The sequence below is a fragment of the Rana temporaria genome, chromosome 1 (assembly GCF_905171775.1).
Source record: "Rana temporaria chromosome 1, aRanTem1.1, whole genome shotgun sequence".
NCBI lineage: Eukaryota > Metazoa > Chordata > Amphibia > Anura > Ranidae > Rana > Rana temporaria.
Window position 1 is genome coordinate 48,232,532 of NC_053489.1, and position 16,234 is coordinate 48,248,765.

General features: G+C 38.7%; 1 protein-coding gene across 1 annotated transcript in view; it reads left to right on the top strand.

Moving 5' to 3' along the window:
• Window positions 1-15,806, top strand: part of ONECUT2 (one cut homeobox 2) — a 68,210-nt gene extending 52,404 nt beyond the window's left edge. Inside the window, exons 2-3 of the mRNA XM_040337507.1 lie at window positions 5,807-5,836; window positions 12,797-15,806. Coding sequence (XP_040193441.1) covers window positions 5,807-5,836; window positions 12,797-13,083 — 317 coding nt within the window. The 3' untranslated portion in view covers window positions 13,084-15,806. The remainder of the gene's footprint in view (window positions 1-5,806; window positions 5,837-12,796) is intronic.
• Window positions 15,807-16,234: the final 428 nt, after the last annotated feature.

The window sequence follows — 16,234 nt, forward strand, 5'->3', positions numbered from 1 at the left end:
TAAAAACAGCTCTCCATGTTAGTCTATGGCCTCATGCCCACCGTGACGTTTTTGACTTGTAGATGGCTGAGCCGTTTTTAAGCTGCAAAAAAAAAAACAGGACCAGTGCGTTCTGAAGCTCCAGAGTAGAGCTGTAAAAACGCCAGACGTTAAAAAACGCTCAAAAACGCTACCGTGGCGTTTTTGAACTCCAGCTCAAAAAAAATAAAAAATAACATGGACAGGCGTTTTTAAGCTGTAAAAAAAGCTAAAGAAAGTGGCTGTAAAAACGTCCATGGAAATGAAGCCTTATAGTTTATTTGAACATTATTTGCACACGGTCGCTTTTCAATTTTTATTATTCTTTTTTTTTTTTCTGAAAAAAAAAATAATAATAACAAAAAGCATTTTTTTTTGTTTTGTTTTTGTCAAAAAATAGGACCAGGATATTTGAAAGGAGCTTCAATAATGCTCACTAGCTCCTTAAACCCAATTAAACCGTTAAAGGCCACCAGAAACCACTTTAATTATGATTCCTTTATACTGTAGTGTGATAAAAAGTACTCCATGTCACGCAGTTTATTAAAACAATTTTATGTTTTTTGTTAAATAGTAGCTCAATCTGTAAAGTGGAGACCATATGCCGCGTACACACCATCACTTTATGTGATGAAAAAAAACAACGTTTTTAAAAACGTCACTTTAAATGACCGTGTGTGGGGGAAAACGTTGTTTTATGTCTTGTGAAAAACGACCAAAAAAAATTGAAGCATGCTTCAATTTTATGTGTCGTTTTTCAAAACGTCATTTTTTACTTCACAGAAATTGACCGTGTGTAGCAAAACACGTCGTTTAAAACGATGTTTTTACACCCGCGCATGCCCAGAATCTAGTTATGAAGCGAGCTTCAATGGAAAAATGTGGTGAACGTAACCTCGCTTTGCTAGAGCATTGTGAAAAAACGATGGTGTGTAGGCAACTTCGTCTTTGAAAATTGAAGTTTCAAAAACGTCGTTTTTTACTTTACAGAAAATGACGTTCTTTTTTATCACATAAAGTGATGGTGTGTACACGGCATTAGATTATGAACTCCCTGAGGACAGGGACCGATGTGAATGTTTAATATGTAAAGCGCTGTGTAAATTTCCCCGTGTTATATGAATACCTGTAATATATAAACTATTTTAAAGCTTATATAATAACATACACAACCATTCTATTGCTCCCTGGCATGGTGGATATTTTATCATCGTCTTTTCCTGTCTGTGTGTGTTTTGCCAGCCCATGCTGACTAAGCAATTTTCATGGCTTCTTGTACACACTAAGGACATGTTATCTTATCACTCAAATGAAGAGCGTAGAAGCTTCTTGTTTAGTCCTGGAATACACAAGATGCTCTGATTAATACCCATTACGGTAACTAAATTCAATGCGTCGTCCTCAGTTTTTTCCATCATTCTAAGGTTTCAGCTTGAAAGAAAACTTTGGATTTTTTTTTTTAAAACAATCTCATCATATCACAGCCATTTATTAATATTATAATGATAAGTAATGGAATTATAATATATAATGTTAATCACTATACAATTAACAGATCAGTGCCGCAATATGACTCTCAATCAGATATTCTCTCATTATATAAGTCAATAAATGTGATATCTTCACACAGATTTGTCCATTACAGTCAATTGATCATAGTATTAGCCAGCAATCAAATAATGATACTAGATACACACCTGTTGGCATTGTTTTTTTTGTTTTGACACTCATTCAATTTTGTAATATATTATGGGCCAGATTCACAGTCAGCTTACGCCAACGTATCTGTTGATACGCCGCGTAAGTTCTGTGATGCGCTGTCGTATCTATGCGCCGTATTCAGGGAATTTTGCCAAGATACGACCAACGTAAGTCTCCTACGCCGTCGTATCTTGGGTGCATATTTACGCTGGCCGCTAGGGGCGCTTCCGTAGATTTACGCATCGAAAATGCAAATGACCTAGATACGCAGATTCACGAACGTACTTGCGCCCGTCGGATTTAGCTACGCCGTTTACGTAAGGCTTACGTCCGGTGTAAAGTTACCCCTGCTATATGAGGCGCAGCCAATGCTAAGGTATGGGCGACGGAACAGCCGTCGGATTTTACGTCGTTTACGTAAGTGGTACGTGAATGGGGCTGGGCGTAGGTTACGATCACGTAGTTGCCATTGAGCCGTCGTATCTTAGGGCGTAAATTCGACGTGATTCTGATCATGCGTGCACATGCGCCGTTCGTTCGGCGCTTCATTTACATGGTGTCACGATTCATTTCAATACAACACGCCCACTACCAGCCTAATTTGAATGAGGCGGGCTTACGCCGACCCATTTACGCTACGCCGCCGTAACTTAGGGAGCAAGTGCTTTGTGAATACTGTACTTGCCTCTCTATGTTACGTCGGCGTAGCGCATATGAGATGTGCTACGCCCGCACAGAGATACGCCGATCTCTGTGAATCTGGCCCTATTTATTTATATTTTATTAATATTTTTTATTAACATTTTAATTACAATTTTTTTATTTAAATATATTTAATTTTAAATTTTAAATATGCACAGTATATTTATTTATATTATATATAGAATCTGGCCCTATATCTACAGTTCACAGTACACTGGGTAACTAGGAAGAAAGCTCCTTACATTTGTGGTCATTGGAAAGAATTTCCCCTCTACAGATAGCTAAAAAGATCATTGGTGTCAGTGGGAACTTATCGGAGGGGCAGAAGTTGCTCAATGCTCTCAAGGAACCCCTGACAACCTCTGGAGGAACCATAGGGTACCATAGAACTCTGGTTCAGAAAAGCTGCCTTAGACATATCAGCAAACATCAAAAAATTACTGTTTTTTATTTTAAACCTCAGAATAATTTATAGCTAGGTTCCTAAAGCTAGCTGGATTAAATGCTGGGTAGTATTTGTATTCTTTATTTTCTATGAATTGCTTTATACATGTATACCTTTTTTTGTTTCTTAAAGTAGATTTGAACAGCTATCTATTGGTAACTGATCAGGAAGATCCCACATCAAATATTATTAAAGGGGTTGTAAGCGTTAAACATTTTTTTTTATTTAAATAACAAACATACCATACTTAACTCCACTGTGCAGTTAGTTTTGCACAGAGTGGCCCTGATCCTCATCTTCTGGGGTCCCTCGGCGGCTCTCGCGGCTCCTCCCCGCAGGAGCTAACCCCCATTCTGGGAAGCGCTCTCCCAAGGGGGTTAGCTTGCGGGTACGCTCCCGTGTAACACAGTGGCGGCCATAGCCGCCAAGTGTATCACTCGGCCCCGCCCCCCCCGGCGCGCCACGTCATTGATTTGATTGACAGCAGCGGGAGCCAATGACTGCGCTGCTATCAATCTCCAATGAAGAGCCGCCTCAAGCTGGGGGAAAGCAACGCAGGGTCGCGCCCACAGAGTTTCATGGCTCAGGTAAGTAAAACGGGGGCTCAGGGGGGCCCGAGAATGCAAGCTGTTTTTCACCTTAATGCATAGGATGCATTAAGGTGAAAAAAACACGAAGCTGTACAACCCCTTTAATAATTTTGGAACCAGTATAGGAGAACATAGTTTCATTTAGGCAGGCTTATAATTATGTAATGGAGTTGATGGAGCTTTTACGAGGCCAAAACACCTCTAAGTGACAAAATCAATAAATCGGCAATCCGTTTACCATAGCGACCAGCGACCCAGAAAGCTCTCGCAATGGAATGCATTTCGTATATATATATATATATATATATATGCGCCGCGTGTAGGAATGCTGATGCGGTCACTTTACATTTAGCCCTGAAACGATTAAGCTTTCACAATATTTTAAACAGATGTAATAAAGAGACCCTTGCCGGCTTGAGAGCTTTTGCACCACAATATAGCATGAAGCCAGCCGAGTGATTTATTAATAGTAATTGCCATTTACTAACTAGCTCTTCCTGGAAGCTGTGTAGTTACAAATGACTTTCCATATATATCTGTGGGCAATCAGAGTGTAATATCCCACCTACACTCAGCCTCTTAGCCGGCCTCCTTAAGCCATATATTATCTGCTCTCACACTGATTGAGTATTCCTTGAATTCAGGTCAATTAACATGATCACCTAAAGCAGAACTCTGGACAAAACACAGGAAGAATTATTTAGAGCAAACATTGACCATTCTGTATCTCATGGTTTGGACAAACTATACTTAGACAGAAAGGTTTAAAAAATATTATTATTATTATTATTATACAGGATTTATATCACGCCATTGACATATTCCTGGATGAGCTCTCAAATTTGGGTGCTGCAGGCCTGACAAAGGGGTCCTGCGAGACTCTGAAATGTTGCACTCGCCTTGTGTTGTGATCATGCAATAAAACGATCCATTTGGACGTTATCTATGTCGTTCCATGGTGTGCTGGCAAATACCTTCATTGTAACATATCTGTCCTGAACACATCTGAAATAAAGGTAAGTATATACAAAAAAAAAGCATAAAATTATGCTGGAGGAGGAAACTGAAAGGTGGGAAAATGACTTGCAAAGCTATTGCTAGACTTGCCAGGCTTCACAAGTTTGATTCACAATTCCAGCAAGTCCGCATTGCATGACTCCAGATCAACTTTCTTTGAAAACACTCTGCAAGTCTGCTGCAAGTTCTGGTTTAGTTGTGCAATAGTCCTCCCACCACAGGGGTCACTGTGGCTGAATGTTCATGCTGTAAACTTGCAGAGCTCTTGCTGTAGACTCACCACTGCAACTTTGCTCTTGCTAGAGACTTGCCACACAAATTTGCTACCAATTGGAAACGTGTCAGTTAGAACTTGTGCTTCAAGTGCTCTGCAAGTGTACAACTCGCCAATGAAAATGTGCATCAAGTTAACTTACTTACAATTCAACACTGCCACAAATGTGTGGCAAGCTATCCTTGCTATCTGGAAAGTTTTATGGTAACATTTAGGTTTAAAGGGGTTCTAAAGTGTAACTTTTTTGTCTTACGTAAATGCATTCTCTGCATTAAGGTAAATGACTCCTCACTACTTGTTTCCCTTCAATCCCTAAACACTTACCTGCCTCCTGTGAGTGCTCCAGCGATGTCTCGACTGCAAAACCTCTCCTCTCACTTCCTCGTCTCACAGGAGACACCGTGAGCAGGTGGAGTCATAGGCTCCTGCTGTTGTCAGTCAAACTCCTGTGAGGAGGGAGCAGGGGGTGTGGCTTACTGGCGCTGTGTGCGTTTTTGGATGCACACATCCCAGCATGAGAGCACATGCACACAGGTGCCTCCTTAGCACATGGCTTGCTGAGCAGGCACCCAGAGGTGGTAGGAGCGGACAACGTCAACAGGGGACTGCCAAAGAGGAGGTAAGGGACTGCTCTGTGCAATATCGTTGTGTAATTATAATAATAATAAAAAATAAAAAAAACAGCCTTTAATATCACTTTTATGTATTATGCAGTAGACACTTTTTTTTACCCGTTATTTTCAGGTTGCTTGCATTAACAGACAGAATTACCAAACTGGTGCCAAGCCATAGTCCTAGTCTCTGACTTGACCGCTGTTATAAAAACGATGTTATTTTTTTTATAGAATACCTTTTTATGAATATTTTATATGGATGTTATGTTGTTGTTTCAGCATTTCTTTCCATTGTTTTGTGTGCTCTATAATATAATACACGTGGAGATATTTATATAGATAGAAAATAAAGCTGTCCACGAAGTGTAATGTAATATATTTAGCAATACAAGTTTTAATGATATTTTTTTCCTTTTTTATATATACACTTGATGTTACCACGCAGCACCTGAAATCTCCGATATCTTTCAGCCCTGTAAGTGCTCGTTCTTATCATTTTAGGCTTTGTCATTTGGGGGGGAATGTTTTTTTTTTTGTTTGTTTTTACTGATAATCCCTGGTCCAATTTAGGAATTCTAGATTTAAAACGAGTGTTTGAATTTATTTAAGCCCAAGTCCAGACAAAACTTTTTATGGGTTTCCTTTGAGTAGGCAAGGTTTTTATGGTTATTCATGCTGGGGAGATAATTCACTTCCTGCCCTGGTGACCAAACAGGAAGTGAGGTGATCTGCCCACTTGAGACAGAGATTGCGTTAAAATCCAGAAAGGGGTTCTTACTTTTCCCCACTCTACTTTACCACTGTATTTCATTCTAAGTAAAGAAAATTGTAAGTCTGTGTTACTTTTCTCTAATTGAAAAATTGATAAAATGTAGATATTGTAAAGTTTTTTTTAATTTAAGATCAGCAAACCCTTTATAGACAAACTCCAGCCAAAACCATTTTTTCTTTTTCTCATAATTTTTTTTTAGTTTCGGATAGAGTAGAGAAATAAAAAAATATTTTTTAGTTATGTATTAATATCTGGGTCCCCACAGTAAAGTAACATCAATTTGATCATCAATTTAAAAATTTTTTTTTTTATGTGATTACTTTTTCTTTACATTAACATTAACATGTTAGAGCTTAAAAACCTTATTTTAGTGAGTGTGTTTAGATGAAATTATGCAGGTTTTAATAAAAAAAATTATGTAAGGATTTTTTTTAATCCATAGCAGGATAACCAGGCATTATTTTATTATAAGCTATAGATTTAAAAAAAGATTAATCTAAAAGTTTATATGAGATTTGTGATTGAGTTTAGTGCAAATTATGCAGATTCATTTTTAATTTAATTATTTTTCTTTTAATGTAAGGGAAGATTTTCTATTGCTGGATCAAATACATTATTCTATTAAACTCTATATTTTATTTTGAACAATATATATATATATATATATATATATATATATATATATATATATATATATATATATATATATATATATATATACATATATATATATATATATATATACAGACATACAAACATAATTCAATTGCATGCGCATCTCAAAAAATAACATACCACAGTTTGGTTCTAATTTGGAATAAGTATACAAAGTCTTTAGGATCACCATTCATATTTTATAGTCCTAGTAATGGTATAAACTTTGACTTCTGCCGTCTTAAAGCGGGGGTTCACCCTGTTAAAAAAAAAAAAAAAGTTTTTTTTATTAGACCATTAAATTCGGCATCGTAGCGCGAGCTACGGTATGCCGGTCTTACATTTTTTATGCCCGTACTCACTGTGCTATCTCTCATTGAAGAATCCGGGGAATGGGCGTTCCTATGGTGAGAGAAGGTGATTGACGGCCGGCCCTGGCACGTCACGCTTCTCCGGAAATAGCCGAAATAGGCTTGGCTATTCACGGCGCCTGCGCATAGCCTGTGCGCAGGCGTCGTGAATAGCCGAGACCTACTCCGGCTGTCTTCGGGGAGCGTGACGTGCCAGAGCCGGCCGTCAATCATCCTCCCTCTCCATAGGCACGCCCATTCCCCGCGGGAGTCGGATTCTTCAATCATCGATACCACAGTGAGTACGGGGATTAAAAATTTAAGACCGGCATACCGTAGCTCGCGCTACGATGCCGAATTTAATGGTCTAATGATGGAAAGGAGGGTGAACTACCGCTTTAAGTATTCACACAGAGAGAAAAAAATAAAAATAAAGTGTGAAAGAAAAAGAAAAGAAAAATAAAGAAACTCCTCTATTCCCCCTCCATTAGCGACATTACCTACATTATTCTAATACAACCTACAGATTTAAAAAAAGGATAACTTTTCAAATTTAATTAAAGCTTATATGAGATTTTAGTGAGGGGTTTAGATCAAAATATGCAGTTTTTGTTTAAATATTAGATTTTTTTTTTTCTATGGCAACGATTTTTTTATATTTTTTTAATCCATAGCAGTATCACCACTGCGGATATGAGATTTTACTGATTGTGTTTATATTAAATTGTACAAGTGTATTTAAATCTTTTAATGCAAGGATTTTTCTTTTTTTATTCGTCTTTCATATATTACAAAAACAGTCTAAAACCTTTTACAGACAAATGTATATTTCATTAAAAAGTGAACTACAAAGCAAACCACATTTATGCAACTAAACTCAACACTACCCTTATAGAATACATTCAGTATAAAATACACATACTGTATATATATATATATATATATATATATATATATATATATATATATATATATATATATATATATATATATATAATAATTTTAACCAGGGAATTTACTTGCTTCTTCTCATTTTACTACAAGTGTGGCTTCTATGGACATAAAAAGAGTCCATTAGTTATTGGATAGTGTCAGTCTATATATATATATATATATATATATATGCTTTTTATAACATATTTCTAGGACAAGAGTTCTGCTAAAAGCTGTAAAGAGCATTTGTAAGCAAGTGCAAAAACAATTGCCTGAAAGCTCTGCTTCCTCCCCTGTAATACAGCTGATGCCGGATATAAATACACTTCTGCCAGGGCTTGTAGGCTCAGCACAACATTCAATTTTTTTTTTTCTCTTCAATGCAATATTTGTATTAATATGTGTATTCATGGCAGGCTTGTTATCATAAGACCCAGCCAATTTCTGTGTCCTACAGAGAGGTGAAACATTTCAAGCTTTATTCCCTTAATAAAAGAAAATTATATTTGTTGGATGTTTGGATGTTTATAGATTACATCTGGACTACATTCTGTATTCTGATTTTTTTCATAATGTAGATACAACAAATAATACAAACTGCTCTAAGTGAGCTCCATCACTGTCATTTTGTTTCTGATTTTATCCTTTAAAAGTAAATGATGAGACCTGTCACGCACCATACAAGCTGTCTGCATAGAGAACACCTATAATGTACCTGCCAGCACAGGCCAGATGGCACTAAGAACACCAACAATGTACCTGCCAGCACAGTCCAGATGGCACAAAGAACACCCATAAAGTACCTGCCAACACAGGCCAGATGGCACTAAGAACACCTATAATGTACCTGCCAACACAGGCCAGATATCACTGAGAACACCTATAATGTACCTGCCAACACAGACCAGATAGCACTGAGAACACCTATAATGTACCTGCAAACACAGGTCAGATAGCACTGAGAACACCTATAATGTACCTGCGAACACAGGCCAGATAGCACTGAGAACACCTATAATGTACCTGCCAACACAGACCAGATAGCACTGAGAACACCTATAATGTACCTGCCAACACAGACCAGATAGCACTGATAACACCTATAATGTACATGCCAACACAGTTCAGATGGCACTGAGAACACCCATAATGTATATGCCAGCACAGGCCGGAGGGCACTAAGAACACCTATATTGTAAACCTACCAACACAGGCCAGATGACACTGAGAACATCTCTAAGGCCCCTTTCAAACTGGGGCACAGTCGGTGTTGGCGGTAAAGCGCCGCTATATTTAGCACAGGCTAGATGGCACTAAGAACACCTATATTGTACCTGCCAGCACAGGACACTGATGGGGGGCACTGATGGGCATCACTGTAAAGGCATCACTGGCAGGCATTACTGATGGGCACAGTGTGACATCATATATAGGCATTGATTGGCATACTTTTTGGGCACAGATTGGCATCCCTGGTGACCATGGGTGGTATACCTGGTGGTCATCAGTGGTGGCTATCCCTGGTGGCATCCCTGGTGGTCCTGGTTGGGCATCTCCGGGGGGGCTTCACTGATGATCAATCAGTCAGTGTGCCCTGTATAGCCTGCCCATGGCCAATAGCACTATCATTCTCCCAGAGACTGGTTACCTTCTGCCTAACTGTAGAGTGGACACTGACCTTTGAGAGCAACTGAATTCCCATCTCCATGGTCCGAGGAATAATACTTGGTTATGGTTTGTGGATAGCTCAGCTGAGAGGTAGGTGTATGGAAGTCACAAGACTCTCCACAAGTCAAGTAATATACAGCTTTTGGCAGCATGTCTGAATTTGGTATACAGTGAGAATTTTGTATTTAATGTAAACTGCGGCTCAGCAAATTCTAATATAAATGTTGACTTTAATATATCAGTAACAAAAGGCGTGGGGTCATAGATTAAAGGTTAAAGGTCATACTGCTCACATATTACTAAGACAAGCTATGTCCCTAAGAGGGGGATACACGTCCATTGGTTGATGTACTAATGGATGTTCACTTTGCAAGGGAATTTTCCCTTAGCTTAGCTCTACAATCTATATAATATAGTAGTGTTCAGCAAAGAAGATTGTTGGTCACAATGGGAAACACAATAAAAATGGACCATAATTAAAATGTGATTTTGTATGGGTCACATAATCTGTGTAAAAGCTGAGGTTTAGGCAAACCGCTAAATACACAGCTGGTTTATTTGTCAATTTTTTTTATTTTCTCCATCCGTGTTTTTGATATACACACTGATGATCCACAGCTTAGCCAGGAAGGTGACACCAGAGTTTCAGGCCATAGCTTTAATCTTCCCATGCCAGGAGCCAGGTCAATGGGTCATGATTCGTTGGCATATATATGGAAATTATTGGTTGAGCATTGAACATGACATATAGTTCTTAGTAAATAGACCTCTATATCTGATTTCTTCCTATCCCAGCGCAGTTAGGGGAAGACTGTTTTGGCTTTTCTTTCTGCTTTGCTTCTTCTGACGCAGAATGTACCTTCTGGAACTACAGGGAAAGTCTACCAAAGCTTCCACTCTCTTCTGCGTTGAACTGGCCATTTGCTGCAACTGTGAAAGAGTGCTATCTACTGTATAGACTTTAGTTTACATCCTTGTAAAGTCACTACAGAATCAAGGTCCTGTTTGCTTTGCAGTCATCATGCTGTAATGCTAAAATGTTAATCAGGCCTTTTTTTCAGCGGGAACGCAGCTCCGGCACCTCCAGCACTGAATGTATGTATTGGCAAGGTGGTGCTGGGGTGTGCTGAAGTGTCTAATGTTGCTAGCTGCTGGGGGAGATCTATTTTCATAGGCTGGGGGGAGGTTTGGAGTTTCTTGTTGCTGAGCAAGTCTTACTGGTGGGGATATTCTGTTGCCAGGGGTGGGTCTTATGTTGCTGGTTGGGGCAGTTGTTGCTGGGAGAGATCTACTGTTGAGAGAGGGGTCTATTATTGCTGGCTACTGGAGGGTCTATTGATGCTGGCTGTGAGGAGATCTGTTGCTAGGGAGTCTATTGTTGTGCTGGGGGTATTCTTCGTGGGTGGTCCATTATTGTTGGGGGATATATTGTTGTTGAGGGTCTATTGCTGTTGCTGGCTGCATGGGGTCTATTTTACTACTTTTTTTGTTATTATTAACCAATTCCATACAAACCTGGCACCAACAAATGATACTTGGTTCTGTATTCGCCATAAATTGAATTACTGGAATTATCCAGCATATCATTTTAACACATAAAGCAAACAATCAAAAAAGCAAGCTTAAAAAAAATGTCCAAAAATTGAATATAACATTTCCAGTGTTAATCCACAAAATTGAGCAAGTGATTACTCCATAGGAGATTTACCCCTGTTGGTGAACGTGCCCAGATCTTAAATTTGTAAATAGGAACCTCCACCAGCTGCAATTACGTGAAATGATGGATGGTGGAGCCACCCAAAGACCACATTATATGCACTGGCTCTGTATGACCGTACTGGTCAATTTTGAAGGTGAGCTGGCATTTCACTTAATAGTACCTGGTGGAGGTACCTATTCACAAATTTAAGATCTGGGCACGAATAGTGTAAATTGGTCAATTTAACGGTTTACAGATCATACTTCCACTTGCAGTACACAGGGTACTATGGACCACTGGCCACTGGCTTAAGTTGTTGGGATACAATAGGTTTTGGTGTGTGCCCATGTTTAAGGAGATCTGTTGTTTTAACAAATTAGTGGCAGACACGTCAACTACTTTCGCATCTATCGGCCTATTTTAACAAATTGGTAAAATTAACAATTTTGACAAATTGGTGGCAGACAAGTCAACTATCAACCTATTTAATAAAAAGTTCTAATCTAAAGTGCAGTAGCCCATTAGAATTCACCCTGCTTGATTCTCACTGGTTGATACGGGTTACTATGGTTAAGAGTTACCACCTAAATCATATACTAAATAAGGCTGCTAATCAGCCAGCAAGTTGCACACTGACTTATTTTGGCCCGTGACAGGTTACCAAGTCGCTTCGATGGCCCTCGCTCTTCAAAAGGTTGGGCACCCCTGACCTAAATCATATACTAAATAAGGCTGCTAATGAGTCAGCAAGTTGCAATATACTAGTCACCCCATTACGTTTTGTATTTTAAAATGGCAATTTTGAGTACCTAACTGCTCTGCTGTCTTAACATTCAACAAATCTGCCCTAAGTATAATTAAGCAACAGATCCACTCTAAGGTTGTCCAGCCTCACAACTGCCACTATCAAACATTTTGTACAACCACAAAATTGAATCTCCTGTGGAGTAATCACGTGCACAATTTTGTGGATTATCACTGGAAATGTTATATTCACTTTTTGGCCATTTTTTTGAAGCTTGTTTTTTTTATGTGATAATATTATATACAGAATATGGATAATTTTTAATTATAAGTCTGGTGTTTCTATTTGATTTATCATTTTTTTTCTATATAGTCATCATAAGGTATTGGATACCTTTTTACCGCAAGGATTTTGAATAAGTGCACCGTGTATTCATAAATGTTAAACAATTATTGCACCACTTATGTATAAGTTTTGCATAGCTTTTGGATAGAGTGTGGTACAAACTACTCTGTATGTCAAAGTAGGCAAACCATCCTAAGTTTTTTGCTGAGAAAGAAAAGAAAAACATTTTTTTTATAACAGTAACATTTCCTGTTTTTTTCTCTCATTAGCCTGCAAACGCAAAGAACAAGAACCGAGCAAAGATCGAAACAACTCTCAGAAGAAATCCCGGCTGGTTTTCACAGACCTCCAACGCAGAACACTGTTTGCCATCTTCAAGGAAAATAAGCGCCCATCCAAAGAAATGCAGATCACTATTTCTCAGCAATTGGGTTTGGAACTCAATACAGTCAGTAACTTCTTCATGAATGCCAGGAGGCGGAGCTTAGAAAAATGGCAGGACGATTTAAGTACAGGGGGAAGCTCGTCAAACTCCAGCACTTGTACCAAAGCATGAGGGGGGAAAAATGGCTTCTAAATGGGGCACAACTCAACTGTAAGCAAAAAATGAAAAAAAAAAAATAAGAGAAGAAAGGATATATATAAATATATATTTTTTGTTGTGGTTGGCGGGGCCATTCACTGGTGACAATCAGTATCCGTGTGTAAATTCTACAGGGCTGGATGGTGAACGTATTCACACCAGATAGCTGTGCTGGCTTTGGCCCATCTGATGCTACGTCATGCCATGGTGTCAATAAACACAGCACATCAGTACAGGAAAACCATCCAACCCATCCAAAGTTCACTCAACGTCTTAAAGTTCTCAGAAACTCCACCAAAGCACTAAACTCATTCCAGGTCTTCAATGCATATTACGTGTCATACCATGGCATCAGCTGTGACATGTAAACCAGCAAACTTCACTAATATTTTCAACTTTGTCCATAGCACAAGAGAAGATTACAACCACTAACTACATCCATGAAATACAATTGTCATACCTGAGCACAAAGTCTTTAGGCCACGCAAAGAAGTGTTATGAAACACTTTCCCCTCATTTCACCTTAATTTATTTTCTTTTGTTTATTTAGCATGAATGTTCACAAACCAAAAAAAAAATACAGTTCTAAGAAATATAGTATTAAGCACAACAGGACATTAGTAATGCTTTTTTTTAATTGTTTTTCCATTTTATTTTATTTTTTTTTACAAAAAGTGGTACACACTCAGGAGTCCATTCTACACCATATGGAGTATTTTGGTTGCCAATACTTTTACCAAAGATAGATCTATAGATTTTATTTTGCTTTATTACACATTCACTATCACGACAGGTCTGGAAACAGGACTTTTTTTTTCTTACGGAACAATTCAGCACAGCTTGGAGTTAAAACAGTACAAACCAAAGAAAAGTAAAATGTAATGTTTTACAGTTTATTCATACTGTGAATACCTCCGACAGTAAGAAGTAAGTTTACAATAGAACCTTCGTAAAACAATGTTTTCTTTTTTTTCTACAAAATTAGTTTTCGGGAATATAAGTTTCCACACATCCTGGAGAATTGTCAGAACACGATACCTTCTGTATGAAACCAATTGTCACTATTTTGTCACGATTTTGTTGGAGCTTTACCAGTGGATGGCCCCCATGCTCGAAACACTCGAGTCCGTGTTCCAAAGAAAAGGCCAAAGGCTACAATAATTGCTTTAAATACACTTGAGACTGTTTTTTATGTACTACTTAATCGAAACCAAAGAAACGTTTTTTTCTGCACCTACTTCTTCTGCAACAAACTGTTCCATTGAGTAAAAGGAAGCACGTCAGGAAAATTATTAACACACTGTGTTTGGACAGACATCCTACACATCTTAGGAAGCAGACCACTGAGATAGGGTTGAGAAGGGTTGAAACCAATCAAGGCCGAAATTCTACAGTATGTACTCGCTGCTTCATTTGACAACCTATTTAAGTCCTCTTAAAGTTGAAGATTGTCTTTTATTTGTGCCTATGCAGTTTTTTCAATGAACAAGGAATTGACCGTCCTGAACCTCAACAGCTGCAATACCAAAGATGAGGAGTTCTCACAACTTTGCTTTGTTTTTCTTGTTTTCAGATTTATTATTTTCTTCTTGCACGGCTAAATCGCTTACAGTGCCACCATTACCATGTATATTAACAGCACATCTGTCTGGCTGAATAGAGTGTAAATTGGTCCATTTCACGGTTTACAGATCATACTTCCACTTGCAGTACTTCATGATAGGGTACTATGGACCACTGGCTTAAGTTGTTGGGATACAATAGGTTTTGGTGTGTGCCCATGTTTAAGGAGATCTGTTGTGTTAACAAATTGGTGGCAGACAAGTCAACTACTTTCGTAACAATCGGCCTATTTTAACAAATTGGTAAAATTAACAATTTTAACAAATTGGTGGCAGACAAGTCAACGTTTGCAACTATCAGCCTATTTAATAAAAAGTTCTAATCCAAAGTGCAGTAGCCCATTAGAATTCACCTTGCTTGATTCTCACTGGTTGATACGGGTTACTGTGGTTTAGAGTTACCACCTAAATCATATACTAAATAAGGCTGCTAATGAGTCAGCAAGTTGCAATATACTAGTCATCCCATTGAGTTATGTATTTTAAAATGTCAATTTTGAGTACCTAACTGCTCTGCTGTCTTAACATTCAACAAATCTGCCCCAAGTATAATTAAGCAACAGATCCACTCAAAGGTTGTTCAGCCTCACAACTGCCACTATCAACCATTTTGTACAACCACAAAATTGCTTATTTGGAAAATAATTTTGTCTAACCCCTTGGAGGCGGTGCCCTTTAAGGGGTTTAGAATGCAGAAAGGCAGGGCGGGGCTTATGGTCATGTGACCGCCATGATTGGCTGTCATGGTGGTCACATGATCAGAAAGCTCCCGATCCCTGCTCACCGTTAGCCATCAGTAACTGTGCCGGAGTTCTGCCAAATTAGCCAACTCGCCAAAAACTCCAACCACATTATTACTTCTTTAAACCATTAGTAATTGGAAATTTTGATGAATTGCTGTTTGGACCCAACACCGGCAACCAAATACAGTCCAGTACAGGAAGATTTAGCTGTTTTGACAGCACAGCGGCTAACAAGGCCAAAGTTGTCACCCCCTCTGAGGTGGTCATTTTGTTGGCTAGTATCGGAGCGGAGTAACAATGTTCGCTCATAATATCCTGCACCGGACCCTATTCGGTTGCCAGTGTTGTGTCCAAAGAGCAATTCATCAAAATCTCCAATTACTGATGGTTTAATGAAACCGTAAGTTAAGTAGTTGGAGTTTCTGATGAGTAGGCTATTTTGACAGAACACTGGAAGCGCACAAGTTGTGTGCTCCCGGCACAGCTCTATTTGCACTAATGCACACCATAATGTGTAAGGTAACAAGACCTATCTGCCGAGAGGCCGCATATTTGGGTACACTCGCCACCAAGAGGTAAAAGTAGAACTAAAAGCAAAACATTTTTTTCATTTTGAATAGCGTTAGGCTGGATTCATATATGCTGTGCTGCGGCTCACAGCAGGGGGTCCGGTGTGCCCCTGTTCACCGATTCAGGTGCGAATCAGGTGAAAATTTTTGCCTGAATTCGCACCTGAATCGGAAACAAACACGCACGGGG